Source organism: Zygotorulaspora mrakii, chromosome 1 (genome assembly GCF_013402915.1).
Source record: "Zygotorulaspora mrakii chromosome 1, complete sequence".
Taxonomy (NCBI): domain Eukaryota; kingdom Fungi; phylum Ascomycota; class Saccharomycetes; order Saccharomycetales; family Saccharomycetaceae; genus Zygotorulaspora; species Zygotorulaspora mrakii.
Window position 1 is genome coordinate 781,514 of NC_050719.1, and position 21,652 is coordinate 803,165.

Genomic DNA, 21,652 nt, shown 5'->3' on the forward strand with positions numbered 1-21,652 from the left:
ACAAATATAAAAGGAGCGAGGGCTACCGTTTTACCAGATTATTTCCAGGCGAATCGTAGACATAGATTTCAGGTTTGAATAAACAGGGAAACAATATCAAATACCAAATTACAAGTCAGATTTAAAATGTTTTGCGAAATTGTTAATTACTCCAGTGAAGGTTGTGGTGGCAAATGCGGCGGATCCGGGTGTACATGTAGCAGCACTACAGGTGCTTGTTCCAGCTGTCCAGGATGCAAGAAATAGAGCCATCCATGAGTGTGGTATAAGCGTAGCCTATCGATTCCAGTACGCTATTTCAGACAGCCGCAGTAGATCGAGGTCACTGCTTTGGGCACCTGTTTACCCTTTATATATGTAGTTAAGTAATGAATTTCTTTATGTGACTCCAAGAAATATTTCAGTACGGGCCTTTCGTCTTCTTCAGGATGATGGGTCTGAGGAAATTGAATTTGACGTCTTTCTGTTATATATGTGTTCGTGTTTTTGAAAAAATTCGGAAATTCTTTAAAAAGAACAAGTACATCAATTGACTTCTTTGAGCATAAGAGTATCACATATACAAGCGGGTCGCGCTGGTAGCACAAGCAGCGTTATAGTACCTGGACCATTAAAACTTTTAGTTGTCAACTTTCTTGGTGAGTACAGGTGCCGTTATGCTGATTTCAAGAAGTGCGTGTGCCAAAAGACTGGGTTCCAATGGCGCTAAGCTGATTTCTACGACAAGGGCAAATCCGAGCAGACCTACAGAACCGAAAAAGAGGAAAATAACAGAATTCAAGGATAGTTTGAATAAGGGACCCGCCTTTGAAGATTTTTTGGCAGGCCGTGCCGCTCAATTTAGCATGGATCCCCTGGAGAAAGCGAGACAAAATGCAGAGGAGGCAAGGAGACTGCCAAAATGGTTGAAGGTACCGATCCCGAAGGGTACTAGTTTTCACAAAGTCAAGAAGGATGTTAATGAATTGAAGCTAAGCACTGTGTGTGAAGAAGCTCGCTGTCCAAATATTGGTGAATGTTGGGGAGGTGGTGATAAATCTAAAGCTACAGCTACAATCATGCTGCTCGGTGATACTTGTACTCGTGGATGTAGATTCTGCTCAGTAAAGACGAATAGAACACCAAGTAAACCAGATCCGATGGAACCTGAAAATACTGCAGAAGCAATTAAACGTTGGGGTTTAGGATATGTTGTTTTAACTACGGTTGATAGAGATGATCTGCTGGATGGTGGCTCGCATCATCTCGCTGAAACTGTGAGAAAGATAAAGGAGAAAGCTCCCAAGACATTGGTAGAAACCTTATCGGGTGATTTTAGAGGTGACTTGAATATGGTAGATGTCATGGCGCGCAGTGGATTGGATGTTTATGCACATAATATTGAAACAGTGGAAGACTTAACTCCTCATGTCAGAGATAGAAGGGCAACTTATAAGCAATCCTTACGCGTCTTGAAAAGAGCAAAAGAAACTGTACCAACGCTTATAACAAAAACTTCAATGATGTTGGGATTAGGGGAAACAGACGAACAGGTTCTTCAAGCTATGAAAGATTTGCGTGAAATCAAGTGCGATGTGATAACCTTTGGACAGTACATGAGACCGACAAAGAGACACATGAAGGTGGTTGATTATGTGCTACCGGAAAAGTTTGAGCATTGGAAAAAGGTTGCAGAGGATTTGGGATTTCTTTATTGTGCATCAGGTCCGCTAGTGAGATCCTCTTATAAAGCCGGTGAATCTTTCATCGAAAACGTATTAAAAAAACGTGTAGCTGCAACCTGAATCTCTGGAGCGAGGATATTTATTATTTATTTCGTCTTTATTACTACATGTGAAGCTGTTAGTTTGGCGTCAGTTTATTTTTTATATAGGTATATATAACCTTTCATGAAGCATAGAACAGAACTTTGAAATCTATTTTAGATTTGGGGGATATGGACATCCACATCTTGGTTTATCTCTTGCTCTACAGGACTACCATCTTGAAAAATGCAAGCGAAATCTATAATAAGCGGCCGTAGGATTGTTACCGGAACATTCAAAGTAGGAGAAAACACAATGCACAGATTTTTCGCACTCATTTTATTGTAACGCTGATTTTCTTGTATTCTAAGCAGTAATTCGAACAGACAATACATGAGGGAAACATTTGCCTCCGGAATGCCACCACTTCGTATCAGATCACGGAATTTATATGCAATTTGTGAGGTATCATTGTTGTACTGATCTGTTATATATTTGAAAGACGCGTATTCTTCGTCCCCAAATATCGAATGCGGTAATCTACGTAAATACAGTTTCAAAAGGCCGCTCACTGTATTTACATCAATGAAGGTACCACTTGATGAAACGTTCGTTTCAGGAATATGTTTATTATAATTGAACAAATCCACATCATAGCGTGTGTCAAATTGCTCCTGTAATGATTTGATTAGAGCACTCGAGCCGCTTAATCTAAAAAGACCCTCTTCTTGAATTCCCCGATTTTTGTAAAGAAACTCCAAACAACGGTATACCACACTGGGTATTTCGTATTTTCCCAGATAAGTATGTGAACTAAGTTTTAAACAGTCCTCCAACGGTGAACCGAACACTTTGCTCTGATGCTTTTCGGGGCTCAGATTCATGTTTTCCAGTGATTTAGCTATTGAGTTATCCGAAAATTTAGGATCAGAATCTTGAGAGGCGATTGTGTCCGCATCATCATACATCATGTTCAGAGCATTACTTGTGATTTTTTTGAATGGGAAAAAACTTCTCATTTTTAGTCGTTTGATTTCTTTACTTTCTTTACTGTCTTCATATTCTTCCATGTTATCAACCTCATGAGATACCGAACTAGCATTATCTTCATTACTTTGACTACCAGAATCCACAGTTAAATCAGTAACATATATTTGATCAACTGAACCATTATCAATCTTGGTCCGTACTGCATTACCTTCTGCATTTGTACTTGTAATAGTTGATGTAGGTGGAATTGATGCACTGAAAATGAATTCGCTAATTGCTGACACCCAAATTTCCCGTTCTTTAGATGTTTCGGCACACAAAAAATATTTCGTTGTATTCGAAAGACCGCTCTTTCTATGTTCGTTGATCACAAACCCGTTTTTTGTGCCGTGTTTATCTTCTGGTAAGTTTGGTAACAACTCAATGGTCGACTGCTTTAGTCTTATTCTCTCAGACACTTGCCCCTTATCGAAGAGTGTAAGAACATCTCCTCCCAATATACCGTATCGGGCACGCCAATTACCAGCACTCCCAAGAGTTTTCGGTCTTCTCATAAGTAGTGATCCTTCCTTTACTGTATCTCCTAACAAAACAGGATTCATTACTGTATCAGTGCTCATGAATTGCGCAATCCTCAAGGCAGCGTTCGGAGGATAATTAGGAATGCTGAATATGCTGAAGAAATACTGCGCTAACACTTCCCTTCTTTCATCAACTTTAGATGGTGCTAATGACTCCAGTAACTGTTTATCGGGTAGTGCTGGTAACGATAAAGATGATAATCTTGGCTTCAAGTAGACGTCCAACTCGTAAATCTTTCGAATAGTTTTTGAGAATTTGAACATTTCCTTTTGAGATTTTCGATCGATGACGCTAAACAAGACCTGGGGCTCGTCAAAATTTGACTCAGTTTCATGGTAGAGAGTACTCAATACCCTCATTTTGATGGTACCAAAGTCCTCTGGTTGGACAAACAACGGTATGGTAGATTTTTCATTCGGTGACCTTGTGGAGTTAAAGCTTCCAGCATGTGGCCATGCAGCATTAGAGTTTGAGGGAGGAAGAGATCCTGTAAAAAGCGCAGCCGTTTCGGTAGACCTATTTTGTGGACTTTCTGAAGGTAGGGTTTGTTTGGGAGAAGTAGCAACAGCATTCGCCAACTGCACTTTACTGAGAGATGTATTCAAAGAAGACTTTCTAGTGCTAGAGTTTGTGACATGATCCTGCTCCTTCCTGTTCAATATGACAGGTGACCCAAGCTTCATAGATGTTGGTATTTCTCGTTCTCGAGTGATTGAGGGGAAAGGGAGGGAAGGAGGCACTGGGGTAGGTGTTGGGGATGATATATATGAAGCTTGTTGGCCCTTTAAGTTTTCGGTTAAGTCCGATTCACTTTTTTTAAATGTATCTTCCAGAAAGTCAGCAAAGCTATTTAAATTTTGTTTTGAGGAAGGTGAGAACTCGACTGCTTTATCCTCCAATTTCAAAGCATTGATATGGGCGAGTGGACTCTTCAAGTTTATTTCATCTCCCAAAGGCGACAAATCCACCGTGTCATTACTGTCTTTATCTGTTGAAAAAATTTCACTCTCATTATTCGACCTTAATGGGGAATGAACATGGTTGTTAATGACAGCCGTAACTCTATTAGCACTTTGCGGTGACCTCACTCTGCTCGAAGCCACTGAACGGCCGGGGCTGTTAGGGGATGCGATGGTGATTCTTGATGTTTTATATGTAACAGAAGCTGCTGGACTAACATCACTTTTAGAAGCATGCATATTACCCTTTACCTTCATGGGAGATTTTATATTTCTTTCCACGGACTTCTCTAGACTCTCTTGGGGTGTTAGTGTATGCCCACTGCTGCTTTCTGTGGAGGAAAGTATGACTCTTCCAACGGCGTTGCTACTATCCACTCCTGGTATGGGAATTGACAGGTTCTTCGAATTTTTCTCTCGGTCGGCAGATCTTGGTGGTAACAAAAGCTCTTTCTTAGCAGTTACATATTGTGCTGATTCTCCAGATCGATCCCCAACGGTTACAACATTCGCGTTCAGTTTTGAAGACCTCATCCCCTGAACTAAACTCTTCAGAGCTTCAATCTCCGTTTCTTGCTCTTTCAATTGGAGTTTCAGTTTAACATTCTCTTTGAAAAGATCATCATACGTTGGCATATCCTCATTGACAACTCTACGCTCAATATGCTCAATGGCCTTATCCCTCTCCGATGTGTGATTATCATATTGAGCCAGTAGCTCTAATGTCTTTTGAGAGGCATTTTCCATGATTTCCTGGGGCTATGTGAGCTGCTGAACGAGATTGTAAAAAAGAGGACTTGCGCTTTTGAGCAACTTATCTTTCCAGATTACTATGAAAGAAGAATATGCTGAATTTCTTCCAGGAAAATATAATTGCCCACAATGAGCACCAACTGATACCTACAGCAAGTTCCTTGTGTCCGCTGTAGACTCTTTTTTTCAAGTTCTTTATCTGATGCTAGGCCGAAATCCTTAAGTGTTGGAACAATGTGTGCAATGTGTAGCGCGCTACGTGTTTCGTGAACATTGAATATCATGTTGTAAAGCATGAAAAGCAAAACAAATACAGCAAGCACAATTTTTTTAACTGAGATAAAATAAAAAGTTTGAGCTTGTATGATCTTATTCTTTACATATGCTTAATCGAATTGCTATATATATATATATATCGACTATCAAAGATTTTGCTAGTCTTCAAGATTTTTATGCCGCCTATTTTCGTCGATTAAAGATAATAGTTTCTGCTTTTCTTTTCTTTCGGACGCTAATTGATTTCTCAAATGCTGTAACTCTTCCGCCAAACCTTCGTTTTTTAAGTTAAGTTTGTCCAGTTTACTTTGATATTTTGTCTCGTATCCTCTCTTCAGTAGCTTCACTTTTTGCTCGTGTTTGGAGGAATATTGGATATAAAGGTCTTCAGCAAGCAACTTGAGTGACTTGTTTGATTCCTGCTCCTTGCTGCTATATTTTTCTTTCCAATCTTCAACTTCTTTACGCAAATTAGATATTAAAGCTTCCTTGGGCTCTTTTTCGTGCTCGATATGTCCAGTTTGCTGGTTATTTTTTAAGGATTCATTTTCAATCCTTAATCGAGAAATTGTATCCGAATTTTTCTTCAAGCATTCCTGTAAGGTACTCATATTGGCATGGAGATCTTCCAATTCGGCCAGATGTTCTGCCTCAATATTCATATTTTTTAAATACTCTGTCTCTCTTTCTGGAGAACCTCTTTCCCTATCTAGATTCTCTCTCAGTTCCTTCAGCTTTCCTTCCAACTGAGAAACTGAGTTTTCAAGTGTCAGGTTGAGCTCCTTTAGTTCTTCGTTTTTCTCATTTAATTCGACTATCTCTGCCTTGCGAATTTCACTTTCATCATCGAGAGATTCATGCTTTGTTTGCATAGATTTTAGCTGCTGATTCTTTTCAGTTAATTCATTTTGTAGAGTTTGGAGGCTGTTTTGGACATTGTTAAAGTTTTTTGTGGCCGACTCGAGCAACGATTTTTTTTCAACAACACTTTCATTTAATAAGGCAATCTTTTCTTTCGAATCGTCTTGCAAAACCTTAAGCTGCAGCTCCAGAGCATGTTTTGCAGCTACCAAATCATTCAATTGATTCGAAATCTCATCACTGGCACCTTTTTGAGCCGCAAGAGATTCATTGTGTTGTGCTTTCAATCTTTTCAATTCGTCATCATTCTTAGATAGAAGTTCCTCTAAAGCATTATATTTTTCCTTTATCTCATTATTAAGGGCTTCTAATTCAGTGTTTTCAGTTTCGTATGAGGCAATTTTCTCGGTAAGGGCATTTACCTTATCTTCCATTTCCTTTGATTTATCGTTTCTCTCCATCGCTACACTTCTCATTTCCAGAAAATTCCCTTCAATTTCGTTGGATAGCTTTTTCCACCTATCTGCCTCCTTTGTTGCTGTCTCGTACTTCTTTTGCAATATTGATTGATTCTGATTTAGCATTTTAATCTCGTCTCTCGATTCATTCAACATTTGCTTTAGTTTATTCAACCTTTCTTGATATTTATCTCTGTCCGAAGATATACTATTGACAGCAGTATTTAGCTTTTTAATTTCTGCTTCATACGTTGATGAAGAATTTTCCAACTTCATTTTGATGTTTTTATACTCATGAAAAGCCAAGTCATTGTCTGCAGTGAGATCATTTACTCTTTCGTTCATACTGTGAATTTCTTCGATGAGCTCTTGATTCCTTTTACTCAATCCCTGAAATTCGTAACTGTTTTTCAAATCGGTATTATCTACCAAGTAAAATGATTTCTGTAATCTATTGTTTAATGAAGATTCCGTATCATTATGGTTGAATACAGGTATTAATTGTGGAAGACTCAGTATATTCTCCGATCTATTTTTTGGTGGTGTTTCTATTGGGTCACGCTCATTGGACTTCTGAAACTCTGATCCTTTGACGTCTTGATGCGGGCTGTGTTGTCCTGGTCCCTGCTGTTGCTCTTGTTCTTCATTGATCTCAGAAAAATCTTTTATGGGACTGCTTTTCGTCTCAATCATTTCAATTGCCTCAGGAGAGCTTAGATTTATATCATTGAACTGCTCATTAGCAACACCTTGCGTAAGATTTGGGACACTTTCCAACTCAAGTTTCACTTTTTTTGAAACAGGCTCGTTTTCACCATCTTCGACCCCTGCATCATCATCGTCTCTCTGCTTAACGGGTGAGCTCATATCTATATGTATTGGTGATTGGTTCATCAGCATCAATCTGCTCTCTTGCTTGGGTTCATCGTTTCCACAATGGCCTGCATGGGGAAACATTTTGTTTATATCTATTTGATCCAACGCATTAGAGTGATCATCCGATTGAACTTCAGCATTCTGCTCCGTCTTCCCATATCTACCTCTCCTAATATTATCGAGCGACACATTGGGATCGAAGCTATTTGCAAATAAGGACCCTTCGTGTGATACTGTCTCTTCAGCATGTTTCTTGGCGGATATTCCATGTGGATGCACTTTTAGCTGAGTAGAAGGACAATGTAGTACGACAGAACTCGCACTACAAGGTAGCTTTTTCGGAGGACTTCTTCCTTCCGGTGTAGTTGGGATCTGATCCATGGTCAATAGAGGTGATGGGCGGTGATAATCCCTCATACCTCAACTTTTGCTCATCTCATCAGGTCAACAAGAATTGTGTTATTGTTTTGATACTTCGCGTCTGAGACGCCAAAAACAAAAAATATCATATAAAATCACAGGCGAGTTGCTGAAAGTTTTTGAAATTTGAATCTTCAAAGGCCCTATATTTAGTGGCATCAAAGTTGTTGATTTTGGATACTTTTAGAAGGCACTCATAGCTGATCTGTCCTGTCATTCATTTATTTGGGGTTGATGTCAGTATTATTTTGCACATCGGAAATCATTACCCGCCTTAGTATAAAAAATACATTTTGAGAAGCAAAGAAGGATATTGAATGTAAGTAATACTGTAAGGAAAGGGCCCTGTGTGAGCAAGGAACGCTTTTACAACAGAGGGGTATTGTGAATAAGTTCGAGAAGTTTCTTGCGTTTTAATTGTTGCTTGGTCAGTACTTCTTGTTTTAAGCAGATAGCGTTAGGAATTTTAATTTGTCTGTTCTTCGGTTTAATTCCAATATCGTTATTCTGGGATATAAGTGAATCATTGCATTGCTATGTCCAATACTGAGGCTAGCCGAGTCTATGAACTAATTGTTGAATCTGTTGTTAATGAAGTGCGGGAAGATTTTGAAAACGCGGGCATTGACGAACAGACTCTACAAGATTTAAAACAAGTGTGGCAGACCAAACTTTCAGAAACCAAGGTGACGAAGTTTAGTTGGGATCCTCAGGAAAATGAGGGGCAATTAGGGACCGATGGCATGGACAACGATGGAACCAATGCTTTCAATGGTTTGAATGAAAGTAGTAATACAGGCTCTAAAACTAATGCAGTACCTTCAGAGTATTCGCTCAACGAGTCCCAGGGTCTAGTGCTTCCGGGATTTCCTAACGAAGAAGCTAATAAGACAGAGTCATCAGCTACAATAAACGAGACGCCTAATGGACAAGAGAACAAAGTAGAAGAACCCGTAGCAAATCAACAACAGGAGCAAGCGCAGGAGGCAAGAAATGAAGGGAATGAAGAAGATATCAGGGACAGAGAAGATCAAAAGGTCAAGACAGAGCAAGATAGAGATAACAATTTAGATGATTCACAGCAGATAGAACTAACCATTTCGTATGGGGATAGTGAAAAAGCAGATGCATTAAAACAAGAGTCCAAAAAAGCAAAACGGAGTGCTCTTCTGGATGCCGATGAGGTTGGATCTGAGCTGGATGATTCAGATGATGATTACTTGATTTCGGAAGGTGAAGAGGACGGTCCTGATGAAAATTTAATGTTGTGTCTGTATGACAAAGTTACAAGAGCGAAGGCAAGATGGAAATGTAGTTTAAAAGATGGCATAGTTACGATCAATCGAAAAGATTTTACCTTTCAGAAATCTCAAGTAGAAGCCGAATGGGTGTGAAGTGTGGTTATATGTAAGCGAATATGTACTTTTTGAGATGAAAATAAATGTAAAAATAATCCGTAGTAATAAATTCAATCATTCATTCTCTTCCTTCTTGTGAAGGTTAGTTTATGGGGTAAACACCTTCTTTTCCATTTAGAAGTATACTTTTTATATTTTCTAACGTTATCAGGGTTTGCGAAATCATCATGTCGGAAACGGTACTTCCTATGTGTGGTAGTAAAGTGACATCCCATCTACTTAGCAAGTCCTGTCGAATAGCAGTACTTTCATTCTTGAAAACGTCTAAACCGCAGCTTGTTACTTTTCCAGAATCGAGTGCTTTAATCAATGCATCTTCATCAATACATGAACCTCTGCCAACATTAACAATTCTAACGCCATCTTTACACATTTTCAAAGTTTTTTCGTTAATTATGTTATCAGTTGATGGATCTTTTGGTAGTGATATGATAATAATATCGGCGATCGCCCAGGTTTCTGGTGCATTTATATCGTGCCAGAATTTAGCATTGTATCCTAGATTGCATTCTGGGATTGGCCCTGATCTTTTGAAATAATGTATGTTCATTCCCAGTCCCGCACTCAATCTTTTGCCTATAGTTCGACCGATTGAACCGAAACCAAGAATTAAGGCATTCTTATCAGCTGGAGAATCGACGGACTTACCGCCGATTGAAAAGTTCTTGCTTAGATTTAGGGTCGCGATCTCATCGGGATGTGCTGCTTTAGGAAGTTCGTAACTGGAATGTAACGCACTTGATATCGAACCATCAGAGGGTAGTGCTTTTATCCCGAACGTTGTTTTTCCTTCACCGCCGATATAACGTCTTGTGTCAGGAACACTACCATTTGTGAAGAATCTAAAGCAATGCTCCCAAAAAGATGTTAGTCTGAAGCAGCTTATAACTAAAAACATGGCCATATCTGCGACACAATTTGATGCATTAGGACCAATATTACAGAGAATGATATTCTTTTCTTTCCTTAGCCGCCTTCCATCGATAAAATCGCAACCAACCCAGGGCACAACCACGGCTTTCAAAGAGCTGGGGTAAAAATCCCAGAATGCAGCGGGACCGCCCAGATGTTCAACGAAATCATCTGTTACCCAAAGACAGTCAATTTCTGAACCCTGCAAAAACTGCTCAAAAACTCTTACATCTTCAATTTTGTATTTGATTAAAGAAACCTCCTTTGAAAGCTTCTGCCATTCTTGAGTATGGTCAGCAACATCCCATTGATTTAGGTAGGGTATTAATACTCTTGGTTTTTTTGTGATTTCCGTGTTCGTCATTGGAATGTTACTTGTCATCTAGAAGATTATGGAAACCATCATATCGCCAGTAAAAAAGGCAGACACACACAGATATATATATCAGTTTACCCCACACATTTCTGTCTATAAACAAGATTAAGCTCATAACCCTTAATAGCTTTTCAAAATAGCATTTAGAGTTTCCTTTAAAAGAATGCCTTGCCTGTTGAAACATTATATGTATTTTTTTCAATATTGGTAACAAAATTAATCTTATAGCCAAAGGTAAGATACAGCGAATAATACAAAATAAAGTACAGTACATCAGCATATAGAATTGATATAGGCATGTGCTCAGTTCTTTTGAGCGAGTTGCTTCTTCGCATTAATCCACAATTTAACGAAACCCGTCAAGCCTGAACTCAATGACAGTACGGCATAGGTACCTTGCGGAGTTTTCATGTTGAACACGGTGGTTGAATTTGCGAGTAGATCAAACGAGAGTCTTGTTAAATCCAGATAGGTCGTAAACTTGTCAAGTTTCAAAGAATCTATTTTTTGAAAGACGTCTGAATCATCATCATTACCGTTGTTCAGATCACTCAACAGCTGCCTCCTGATAGGAGAAGTCAACCCTGAGGTGCCTTTCAAATTCGTTGAGAGCTCCAAAGCTCTTTCACGCACTTTCAGTTGAATCTCGAGATCCATTTGTTTCTTCGAAATAGATTGTAATTTTTGCCAATTCTGCTTCAAGCCTAACAAAATATCGTATTGCCAGGATATACATTCGTGTCTTGAAAACCAGTCGTAGGCTCTTGAATTAGACCAAACATTTAGCTTATGGAGTAGAACCATCTCATCACAGATTCCGTAGTAAAGGTTGATCAAGTCGCCCAGAGTTTCTTCATTATACCATTTTTTTTCAAAATCTGTCACATTCAGCTCAGTTTTCTTGATCTTGGCCAACATCTTGACCAGCCTGAAGGGCGTACCACCAAACCGCAGAATGTATCTGTAGGTGCTCAACTGCTGCGAGACGTAGTTTGCTTTGCTTTCAAAATTTTGAAATATGGCCACCAGCAGAACTTTCGTGATCGTCACTGGATGTCCTAGGATCATTTTCATGTTCAAACTGGTTATCACTTTCTTGTAATGAACCAGAACGCTTGGATCCCACTTCGTCAAGCTATTTTTTGAGCTTATTACCAGTATTCGTAGAATATCCAGCACATACTTGACAATTTTGGCCAATTTATCCTTCCCAGCCAGAGAGTCGGTGAGATACTGCAGGATATCGATGCTTCTGACCATTTTCACGCGCGAAACCCCAGTATCTGGAGGCGTTACGGACTCGTTTCGCTCAGCTGTGCCGTCATCCGAGCCATCTAGCTCCTGCTTCGTGTCCATTGTGATGGGCTTGAAATCGGTGTAGTACTGGTCCTGCTTATATGCAAAAATATTTGCATCAAGCATCATCATTGCCACTATATATACCGTGCTGCTACGAGTGCCTCTCAAACAACCACAGCTACATCCTATGAAATCGATGATCCATCGGCTATTAGAACAAACCGGTGCATCGTCATCCACGCCCTCTCGCGCTCCACCACCTTGACAGAAACAAAACAGAAAAATAAAACTGGTCCGTCGATGAGACACAGAGATCAGGAAACCAGAAGATTGAGCAAAAAATAATAGCGCCGCTTGGTTTCGATCCAAGGACATCAGGGTTATGAGCCCTGCGCGCTTCCACTGCGCCACGGCGCTATAGAAACTTGATTGAAGGAATAAGACTCGCTGTACCACTAGTGCCACTGCTACAATCATTCGCCTCCCACTATCGCGGCAGCAAAACCCAACTTCGTACACCTAACACCCAGACCCACGTCTCGCTCTACCTTGCACTTAACGAATTCCCGCCTTGCGTCTGCACACCTGCAAGGAAGATCTCTAACTGCACCCCGACTGATTACGCCTCCAGAGCCCTCTGCATTCTCTCTCTTAGCTGCCGCATCGTGTTGTACGCAACTGGCCCCGTTGCGCTCTCACGGTGCGTCCTGCCACTTAGCCCCGAAGCCCTGGTCCCGTAGTGGGCTCTCCTAATGGCAACAAAGACTCATTCTACACGTTACTTGACAGTCATCTCGCACGTCATCGCTGCGTCATTCGCGTTGCTATGCCCTTTGGACTCATGTCTGAATAAGGAATAAAAGCGGGGACTCGGGTTTTTCACGGCACGCATTTTGATCTGCGTTCTTTTGTAGTTTATCCGAGAATAAACCAACTGTGCGTTAGCCAACGCTTATGGGCTTTTGTCACGAGCAGGAGAAGCGGCCGGCTTGCGATGCCTGGTCATGACACGCAATGGTACCTGTCCACACAAGGGACAGTCGCACAGAATCTACGATACCAGTGCCCACATTCCGCTACAACACACTCGCAGTTAAGACGAACGCGTAACCGCTTGCAGTAAAGCCTCATCCTAGGCAAGCCAGCATCGATTCTCTGAAGGCAAGTCCTGGGTTACGGCAGGTCATCATGAATCGCATCCCAACAGGCGGTGCGAAAGTAGAAAGTCGACAGCACGGGCAAGACGGCTAAGATGGGCTTGCTGGACTATAGCCCCAAAAAGAAACATGTATCTTGCAGTTTTAGAGTTGGTTCTTTATAGAACGCGCTTACCTGCACTTAACGGCAGGTTTGTTGATCATCAGTGACGATCACTGAAGACGAAACTCGTTTTCCTGTTTTTTCCCGATAATGGTCGACGACGACTCGATGTTTCTTTTATATCTCTTTCTATCTATCAGATCCGTATACCTGTCGATAAGTGTAAAGTGCAGGAATAAGCGGTGGAAGTTTCATATATAAGGAAGCAAGGATTGGGGAAGTTGGGAGGCTCTAGGTTGTAATTTACCACTGCCAATAAAAGGAGCAACTCAAAACGTCAACGTTTTCTCTTTTAATATTCTGATATAAGACCAATACCAACACCGATACAAATACTATCATGACTTGCGATCCCGTATTCGACTATTTGCCAGAAAAGAAGCTGTCGCTAGTGCTAGCACCATTCTCTGGTGGCCAACCAAGAGGCGGAGTCGAGAACGGCCCACAATTCTTGCTCAAACATGGGCTGGAAAATGATTTGCAGGAACTAGGCTGGAAGACAAAAGTCGAGAGGCCTTTGGATGAAGAAGACATTTCCAAGCGGATGAAGGAGTCCACGGTGACGGACTCGTTTGGAATTATCAAGAGACCAAATTTGGTGGGGGAAGTTGCTGAAAAAATCTACAAAAAAGTGTCTCAGTGTCTTGGCGAAACCAGTTTTCCAGTTACTTTGGGAGGCGACCACTCAATCGCGATGGGTACAGTGTCTGCGGTGGTGGACAAGTACCCGGATGTCGGTGTGTTATGGATCGATGCGCACGCAGACATCAACACTGTGAAGTCGACTGAATCCGGTAATTTGCATGGATGCCCAGTTTCTTTCCTGATGGGTCTGAACGAAGAATCCGAGATGCCAGAGTCTCTAAAATGGATTCCTGGTAATCTAAGACCGGAAAAAATCGTGTACATTGGTTTAAGAGATGTCGATTCCGGTGAGAAAAAAATACTAAGAGATCTAGGTATCAAGGCCTTCTCTATGTATCATGTTGACCGTTACGGAATTAACAGCGTCATTGACATGGCCTTGAAGGCTATAGACCCGGAAGGCAATTGCCCCATCATGTGTTCTTATGATGTCGATGCTTTGGATCCATTGTATGTCCCAGCTACTGGTACTCCAGTAAGGGGTGGTTTGACTTTGAGAGAAGGTTTGTTCATAGTCGAAAGATTGGCAGAAACCGGTAAGCTAGTAGCATTAGATGTCGTTGAATGTAATCCAGATTTGGGTTTATCTGACGGTCACATCGTAGATACGGTGTCTGCAGGTTGTGCTATTGCCAGATGTGCTCTTGGTGAGACTTTACTGTAGTTGACTAGCCATTTAAATAAATTTGCATGTATTATATACCAATCAACTCCACATGATTTACCTTATTGTTATCATTTATCGTGATGTTGGTTCTTTTTTTTTTAAAAAGCCTTAAGGAGTATGGGCAACCTTTTAAGCTCATCGCGTTTCAAAGGAAAGTGGCGATAAAAGATAATGGATCACTTACAATAGATAACTGAAACAAACTTTTCCAATATATATATACACTACATAGAGGTATTCCGCCAAATATTTTTGGTTTATTAAGGGTCTGAAGAGCCCTAGTGGTAAAATATATGCTGCTATCACAGAAATGACGAGTGGCACAGATTATGTGAACAGTTTTGCCCAATGGCAACCTGATGACGAAATGCACCACTGTCTTAATTGTCAGGCGCCTTTTTCCTTCCTCGTCAGAAAACATCACTGTCGATGCTGTGGTGGTATCTTTTGTGCCTCGTGTGCTGATAAGTTTGCGAGGTACGATAAAACAAGAGTTAAAGTAGTCAAAAGGAGTGAGGACGAAGAGGAATTCCCCCCCTTTAGAACATGTCAGTCATGCTACGATAACTTGTTGCATTTAAAACTGCTACTGACAGCATGGGGGAGACGTATGGAACCACAAGTAAGAGTCGGTCGTTCCGACGACAGTCGACCAGAAAGCAGTTCAAGATGTGATTCACTGGTTACAGTCCTTGGGATGAATGAAGTATCCAAAGATAATAATGAAACTGAGCACACACATGAAATAAGTGGGAGTGATAGAGGAAGTGTACGGCGTGGCCGAAATGAAGATGAGAGGTGTTGTCCCATCTGTAATGTTGATCTAACCAAATTTGAAGCTGAAGAAGATGCACAAACGCACGTACAAGATTGCATTAATAGAGCAGTATCGATACAGCAACATAAATATGGTGACGATGATGAAACGCTAAGTCCAAGTTTCCAGAATAGAATGCTTGTTTATAAGATTGCAGAAGGTGATGGGGATAATCACTACCAAGAATGCCCAATATGTTTCGAAGAAATGCTTCCAGGTGAAAAAGTTGGGAGGTTGGAATGCTTGTGTGTATTCCATTACAAATGTATAAAAGGATGGTTCAATAAAAAACTTCAAAAAATGAAGACAAAAGACGTAAAGTATGTGGGCAAAAATTTTTGTCCCTTACATGATGCTGTATTTTGATACTATTGTACATATTGAGGGGGGAAAGTGCTGAAATAAATCACACGTCCATGGCATTATAACGTTATATAGCGCCGTTGATTGTTAATTAGGAAATTTTTTTGTTTTATAACTAAAAAATCGCTATCCAATGTGCGAAGAGCGATTTTAGTCAATGTCACTGTACAGGTCACTATCTAAATCTTCTGGAATATCAGAGTAGTGTTGATCTTCGTCCTCGCTTGCGCTTTCATCGCTAGCAGCAGAGTTATCTGATTGCGCAGCATTCTCGTTCGTATTACCATCTTCCAGTTGCCTTTGCTTTCTTCTTTCAAGTTTGCGTTGTTTCTTTGCTTCTTTAGTGGCTTTTTTCCTGCTAATATTCTCTTCCTGCTCTTTCCTTCTTTGCTCCTTCACCCTCATCTTTTCTGCATGTCTCTTTTCTAGTGCTTTGATCTCTGCACTTGTTTTCTTGACGTATTCGTGATGCAAGACTCTTCCGGAGCAAATTCCTTCTTCAATTTTTACTAATTTTAATTTCAGTCTTGGGCCCAACTCTGTTAGTTTGATGGCCTTCTTACGAGGCATTGTTTGATTATCTTGTGACTCATCTAATGCAATGTTACCTTCTTTATCACCGTCTGGAGTCGATGGTCTTTGTGATTTTTTGGAAGTTGTTTTGACATCTTTTCTGTCAAGAATTTGTACGACAGCTTCATCATCAATCTCTGATTCTGAAGTATATGCTCCAATATCATGATCTAAAACCAAAGAAGAGATATCCTCCTTTCTGTGTAAATTCGGTACCGGTTTACTTAAATTTTGCTTTGCTTTGTAAAGTTTCTTCAAGTTTTTTGAAATCTCAACTTCTCTGATATCTATGAAATAATGACGCATTGTTATTTCACCGGTTTCCGCATCTTTGTTGATCATAAAGACTCTTTTGATAGAATTTAGCTGAGTTCTTGCTGGATTCAAAGGGGGGAAAACATTTTGAAACATCGAAACGACAACCTTCTCAACATTTGCTTCCTCACCAATATTTTGATCATCTTGAGATTTGCTGCCCATAGTATTGAATCCATTTAATACAAGCAGAGGTGGACTCATGACATCTTCTTTACCCAATGATTTTGGTCTCTTCAAATATTTCTTCACATCTTTGTCCAGTGAGTAATCAGCAACCTGAAAAGTAATAGTAGGGCCATGTGGGGTTCTGGCAATTTTCAAAGCGACATTGCCAGTCTTTTCAGACTGTGTAAAAATAAACAGATGTGATACACCTAAAGGACCACACATCACTACAAAATCTTTCAACTTGTTGGATTTCCTTTCCTTTAGTCTCACAGCAGTATGCGGCTGCATGATTTGACGGAAGTCTTTCACCAACTGGTTAAGTGAATGGTTTGATAGCGACGTTTGTCCGACTCTTATCACCATGGACTTAGGAATACTCTTCTCTTCCTCAACAGTAGCTTGTACATGCGTTCTCTTCTTTACTCTTCTTTTGGCCATTGTGATCTTTAGGTTGAAATGCTTTCAACACTCCTCATTAAACACTATGAAAAGAGTGCTAATAACTATAAGTGCTTCAACCCGTAGTATAATTTATAGCTGTAAGCTCTAAGATGAATCTGCTTCTGAGGGCGATGCCCATTGAAAGCTCTGCGCTATCGAAAATTTTTCAAAGTAGTGAACTCGTTTCTTGCGATATGAAAAATTTTGGAATTAAGAACCGATGAGCGGCGATGAGCTACATAACTAAAACAATGTTTTATTGCTAATTTATTCACATTCATTAGTTAATTGGGGGTTATAAACAGTGTGTAGGGTATTAGAAATGAGTGCTAAAACTGGTAACAAAACTAAAGGTATCACAAAGAAGGCGAGCTCAACTGATGCCAGTAAAGAGCTGACATCTTTAGCGGCCAAGATCAAAGCGAAAGCATTAGAGAATCAGAGGAAGATGAAGGAGGTCGACAGCTCAAGCGAAGAAGGTGATGAGAAGAGGAAGCCTGTGACAGAAAAGAAGTCGGGCAAAAATGCTAGGCCCTTAGACCTAGACTCACAGGTAGACGAAGAAACAACCGAGGAAGTTTTGGAATCGTTTGACGATTTGGATCTGGTTCCCGAAATAACTCAGGCCTGTAAAAACTTAAACTTCACTAAAATGACACCTATTCAAGCAAAGTCAATTCCTCCAGCTTTAGCAGGGAGTGATATAATTGGACTGGCCCAGACTGGTTCTGGTAAGACAGCAGCATTTGCCATTCCAATTCTAAATAGTCTATGGCACGACCAGCAGCCCTACTATGCCTGTATATTGGCACCTACTAGAGAACTTGCTCAACAGATTAAGGAAACGTTTGATTCTTTAGGTTCGTTAATGGGTTTACGTACGACGTGTATTGTCGGTGGTATGAATATGATGGATCAAGCAAGAGACCTGATGCGTAAACCGCATGTTATTATTGCGACTCCTGGAAGATTAATGGATCATCTGGAAAATACAAAGGGTTTCTCATTAAGAAAATTAAAATTTCTAGTTATGGATGAAGCCGATAGATTGCTCGACATGGAATTTGGACCAGTTCTCGACAGAATTTTAAAAATAATCCCTACTCAAGGAAGAACAACTTACCTTTTCTCAGCTACAATGACCTCGAAAATTGATAAATTACAGAGAGCCAGTTTAACGAACCCAGTGAAATGTGCAGTCTCAAATAAATACCAAACAGTTGACACATTGGTTCAATCTTTGATGGTGGTTCCAAGCGGTCTTAAGAATGCTTTTCTGATATACTTATTAAATGAATATTATGGTAAGAGTACCATTATTTTCACAAGAACCAAGGCAAATGCGGAGAGAATATCTGCCTTATGTAATCTGCTAGAATTCAATGCGACTGCACTACATGGTGACTTGAACCAAAATCAAAGAACTGGTGCTTTGGATTTGTTCAAAGCAGGTAAGAAATCAATCCTGGTGGCAACAGATGTCGCTGCAAGAGGTCTTGATATTCCATCAGTTGACATTGTGGTAAATTACGATATTCCCGTGGATTCAAAATCGTATATTCACCGTGTTGGTAGAACGGCCAGAGCTGGTAGATCCGGTAAATCAGTCTCATTAGTCTCACAGTATGACTTGGAGCTGATACTAAGAATTGAAGAAGTTTTAGGCAAAAAACTGCCAAAAGAAGATGCAGATAAGAATTCCATAATGGCGCTGAGGGACACCGTCGACAAAGCTAATGGTGAAGTAATCATGGAGCTGAATAGAAGAAATAAAGAAAAAATCGCCAAAGGTAAAGGAAGAAGGGGTAGAATGGCAGCAAAAATGGATATGGATAGAGAGGAGCGCTAACTTATAAATCGCGAGAAACTGGAAAAAAAAAGATGCAATAATTATAGGTACATGTAAGAACTAAATAATGACAAAAGTGATATAGTATTCATTCTTTTTTTCTGCTCTCATTGAATTTATGGATGGCAAGTGTGATGGAATCCATGACAGGATGTAAATATGTCTTGCATAAGCCTGCCATTATTTCACCGTCACCTTTTTGAACATCATCCAACAATTCGGTGATTTTTTCAGAACATTCTTTTAGGTTTTTTTGCAATTTCTTTGCCATTACCTGCTTTTTTGATTCAGTGCTATGGAAATGAAGATAAAAATGTTTCAAGAATTCACAGCAGGTACTATGTAACATTCGACAACTTTCGAGTAGATCCGGTGGTAACTTAGATTCCGCCTCGGATTCGCCTGCGTTAACACCTACGAAAGAGCCAAGGATCGAATCGACATTATTGTGCTTGGCTTGTTTGGCGTTGATTTTCACAGCTGCTATCACGCGCTGATTGATATCATTATTATTTTTGTTAGATTGAGCAACCTGTGACAGATCTAATTTATTTGATAAACTGTCCAGTACAAGTGAAATTTGTTGTGTAACTCTTGCCTTATCAATTGATTGCTCCTTGCTCTTAGTCTTTTTGATAAAGTCCTTTGCTTCAGACGAACCTTCTGCAGATTTATTCTTCAAATTGAAAACCGCATAATCCTCATGAAAAGCCTCTTTGAGATCTGAAAACTGCAATTCGTCTCTCTCTTCAAGATCATTATCTTCCTGCTGCAGTTGCGATCGTGAATACTCATTTTCAAGTGACATAATCATTTTTTCACTCAGTCTGTTCATTCCTCTTAGTATACCTATCGTTCCATCACTATTGCCATTGAAATCAACACCAGGTTGCATTGTAAAATCTGGCTTGTTTCCTTTGAGAACTGGATCATCCTGTGTGTTACCTTCCAAATCAATAAGCTTTTTAACTGGATGTAAAAGAGCAATATCATCTTTCCTATCATATTCTTGATCTAATGTCAAATACCTATCTATAATGACATCACCTCTGTCGTTTTGCATTATACGTTCTCCTCTAAGTTTACGGAACAGCTTCGATGAGAAGAATCTAGCCCAAAACTCTGGTTCTTTGAAATTTTTAGGAACATTATCGGTATATGCCTTCTTGACAATGGGATAGTTTTGAAAAATGCTCAATATTTTTTCTCTGGAAATGTTCACATTCACTTTATTATCCGAGGACGCTACAGGCTTGATCGTAGAAAGAACATTATACGGACCCACTTTTTGTGATATCGATAAGGCATATGCCCTCAATGTAGGAATTCTTGTTGACCAGAATTCATCTGCCGGCAGACCAGCATTTATAACGGTCTCTTTGAAAGTTGCCATCAGCTCTTTGCTTTCCTTCAACAACGACTGCTGTAATTTCAAATTTGACAGCAGTTTTATTTTTGACAATGAATCATCTAATGTGTTTGTGTTGATTAGCTGTGTAGGGATCTGCGTGTGTCCAACATCCCTATCACCCTCCTTCCTTCTCTTTTCTTCATATACTTCATCATCCTTATACCGAGAGATGATATGCTGCAAAGTGACCTTAATGTTATCCATGACTGTCCTGTTGTTGAATATAAATGTAAATGTAATAGGATCTGCAGGTTTCTCATTGCCTTCATTATCTTTGACTTTTTTTGATTCATCGACTTTTCCTATCAAACGAAGCTTCATTTTATCACTCGTTGCATGCGTAGCTTGAAGTCTATCGATTGTGTTCAGTGTTATGACCTGACTTTTTGACCCATCGGTAGCTCTCCATGACAGTTTCGCAGGCGATATTTCTTCTTCAATTGTAATGATACCAGACACCTTCTTGAATGTAGCTGCACCAGAGTGGGACATTATCGCCAGTTATTAAGAAGCTCTGGGTCAGACGCACGAACGTTTAAGATCTCAAGTACAATTTTTTTTGGATTATAAGTAGCATTTACTTTCGAGTCCATCAAAGAAAGATCATATTTTTCACTCCGCCTAAGCGCGAGTTGAAGGCTTTGAAGGCTTCCCCGTCTGCATTAATATAATATTCAGATACACTTCAAAATGCAAGCTCTGTACACATAGAGCTCATTCCGGATTCAAATGACATCAGAAACGTGATAACAGAAAATTTCTTCTCATGGATGGTAAATTAGTCAGTTGGACCAATCCCGCTTGGCTTTTCGCTGTTGTGGACCTGAGCGTGTGTTCAGAGTAGCATTTCTAGCAGTTACAAATCACGCAGGTCTAGTTGTAAGGCAAACGATTTAAATCCTAGGCAAGGCTCGAACGCTTAACTTTCTTTACTTTAAACCTGTGACAATGTTTTAGTACTAACACATGCGTAAAGCAGAGGGACGACTAAAGGGACTACCGAACGGCTTTCACTGTTCTTTTGTGAAACAAAGCTATGAAAACTTCCAAGCTCTTGAACAGTTACCATGAAGGATCTGAATGAATTTACGATATTTGCTCATTTTAGCCGCTGATGTATTGCAACTATTTTTGAAAACCTGAAGAACAAACCTT

General features: G+C 40.0%; 10 protein-coding genes and 1 non-coding gene across 11 annotated transcripts; 5 read left to right on the forward strand and 6 right to left on the reverse strand.

Moving 5' to 3' along the window:
• Nucleotides 1-656: 656 nt before the first annotated feature.
• On the forward strand, nt 657-1,784 carry LIP5 (lipoate synthase; the record flags this gene model as incomplete). The annotated part of the gene is made up of 1 exon (XM_037286284.1): nt 657-1,784. The coding sequence occupies one exon, from the start codon at nt 657-659 to the stop codon at nt 1,782-1,784; it is 1,128 nt and encodes a 375-aa protein (XP_037142179.1).
• Nucleotides 1,785-1,921: 137 nt separating this feature from the next.
• BEM3 (GTPase-activating protein BEM3) lies at nt 1,922-5,023 on the reverse strand (the record flags this gene model as incomplete). Its single annotated transcript, XM_037286285.1, has 1 exon — nt 1,922-5,023. One exon carries the CDS (start codon nt 5,021-5,023, stop codon nt 1,922-1,924), a length of 3,102 nt encoding a protein of 1,033 aa, XP_037142180.1.
• A 440-nt stretch (nt 5,024-5,463) lies between these two features.
• Nucleotides 5,464-7,917, reverse strand: SLK19 (Slk19p; the record flags this gene model as incomplete). The annotated part of the gene is made up of 1 exon (XM_037286286.1): nt 5,464-7,917. The coding sequence occupies one exon, from the start codon at nt 7,915-7,917 to the stop codon at nt 5,464-5,466; it is 2,454 nt and encodes an 817-aa protein (XP_037142181.1).
• A 539-nt stretch (nt 7,918-8,456) lies between these two features.
• On the forward strand, nt 8,457-9,314 carry TOA1 (transcription initiation factor IIA large subunit; the record flags this gene model as incomplete). Its single annotated transcript, XM_037286287.1, has 1 exon — nt 8,457-9,314. The coding sequence occupies one exon, from the start codon at nt 8,457-8,459 to the stop codon at nt 9,312-9,314; it is 858 nt and encodes a 285-aa protein (XP_037142182.1).
• Nucleotides 9,315-9,420: 106 nt separating this feature from the next.
• HG535_0A03940 (glyoxylate reductase) lies at nt 9,421-10,632 on the reverse strand (the record flags this gene model as incomplete). Its single annotated transcript, XM_037286288.1, has 1 exon — nt 9,421-10,632. One exon carries the CDS (start codon nt 10,630-10,632, stop codon nt 9,421-9,423), a length of 1,212 nt encoding a protein of 403 aa, XP_037142183.1.
• Nucleotides 10,633-12,270: 1,638 nt separating this feature from the next.
• HG535_0Atrna1M lies at nt 12,271-12,342 on the reverse strand. Its single transcript has one exon. It is a non-coding gene; the product is annotated as a tRNA-Met (tRNA).
• Nucleotides 12,343-13,585: 1,243 nt separating this feature from the next.
• On the forward strand, nt 13,586-14,554 carry CAR1 (arginase; the record flags this gene model as incomplete). Its single annotated transcript, XM_037286289.1, has 1 exon — nt 13,586-14,554. One exon carries the CDS (start codon nt 13,586-13,588, stop codon nt 14,552-14,554), a length of 969 nt encoding a protein of 322 aa, XP_037142184.1.
• A 313-nt stretch (nt 14,555-14,867) lies between these two features.
• PIB1 (phosphatidylinositol-3-phosphate-binding ubiquitin-protein ligase) lies at nt 14,868-15,740 on the forward strand (the record flags this gene model as incomplete). The annotated part of the gene is made up of 1 exon (XM_037286290.1): nt 14,868-15,740. The coding sequence occupies one exon, from the start codon at nt 14,868-14,870 to the stop codon at nt 15,738-15,740; it is 873 nt and encodes a 290-aa protein (XP_037142185.1).
• Nucleotides 15,741-15,887: 147 nt separating this feature from the next.
• Nucleotides 15,888-17,234, reverse strand: HG535_0A03980 (uncharacterized protein; the record flags this gene model as incomplete). Its single annotated transcript, XM_037286291.1, has 1 exon — nt 15,888-17,234. The coding sequence occupies one exon, from the start codon at nt 17,232-17,234 to the stop codon at nt 15,888-15,890; it is 1,347 nt and encodes a 448-aa protein (XP_037142186.1).
• Nucleotides 17,235-17,559: 325 nt separating this feature from the next.
• Nucleotides 17,560-19,086, forward strand: RRP3 (RNA-dependent ATPase RRP3; the record flags this gene model as incomplete). The annotated part of the gene is made up of 1 exon (XM_037286292.1): nt 17,560-19,086. One exon carries the CDS (start codon nt 17,560-17,562, stop codon nt 19,084-19,086), a length of 1,527 nt encoding a protein of 508 aa, XP_037142187.1.
• An 88-nt stretch (nt 19,087-19,174) lies between these two features.
• Nucleotides 19,175-20,989, reverse strand: TFB1 (TFIIH/NER complex subunit TFB1; the record flags this gene model as incomplete). Its single annotated transcript, XM_037286293.1, has 1 exon — nt 19,175-20,989. One exon carries the CDS (start codon nt 20,987-20,989, stop codon nt 19,175-19,177), a length of 1,815 nt encoding a protein of 604 aa, XP_037142188.1.
• Nucleotides 20,990-21,652: the final 663 nt, after the last annotated feature.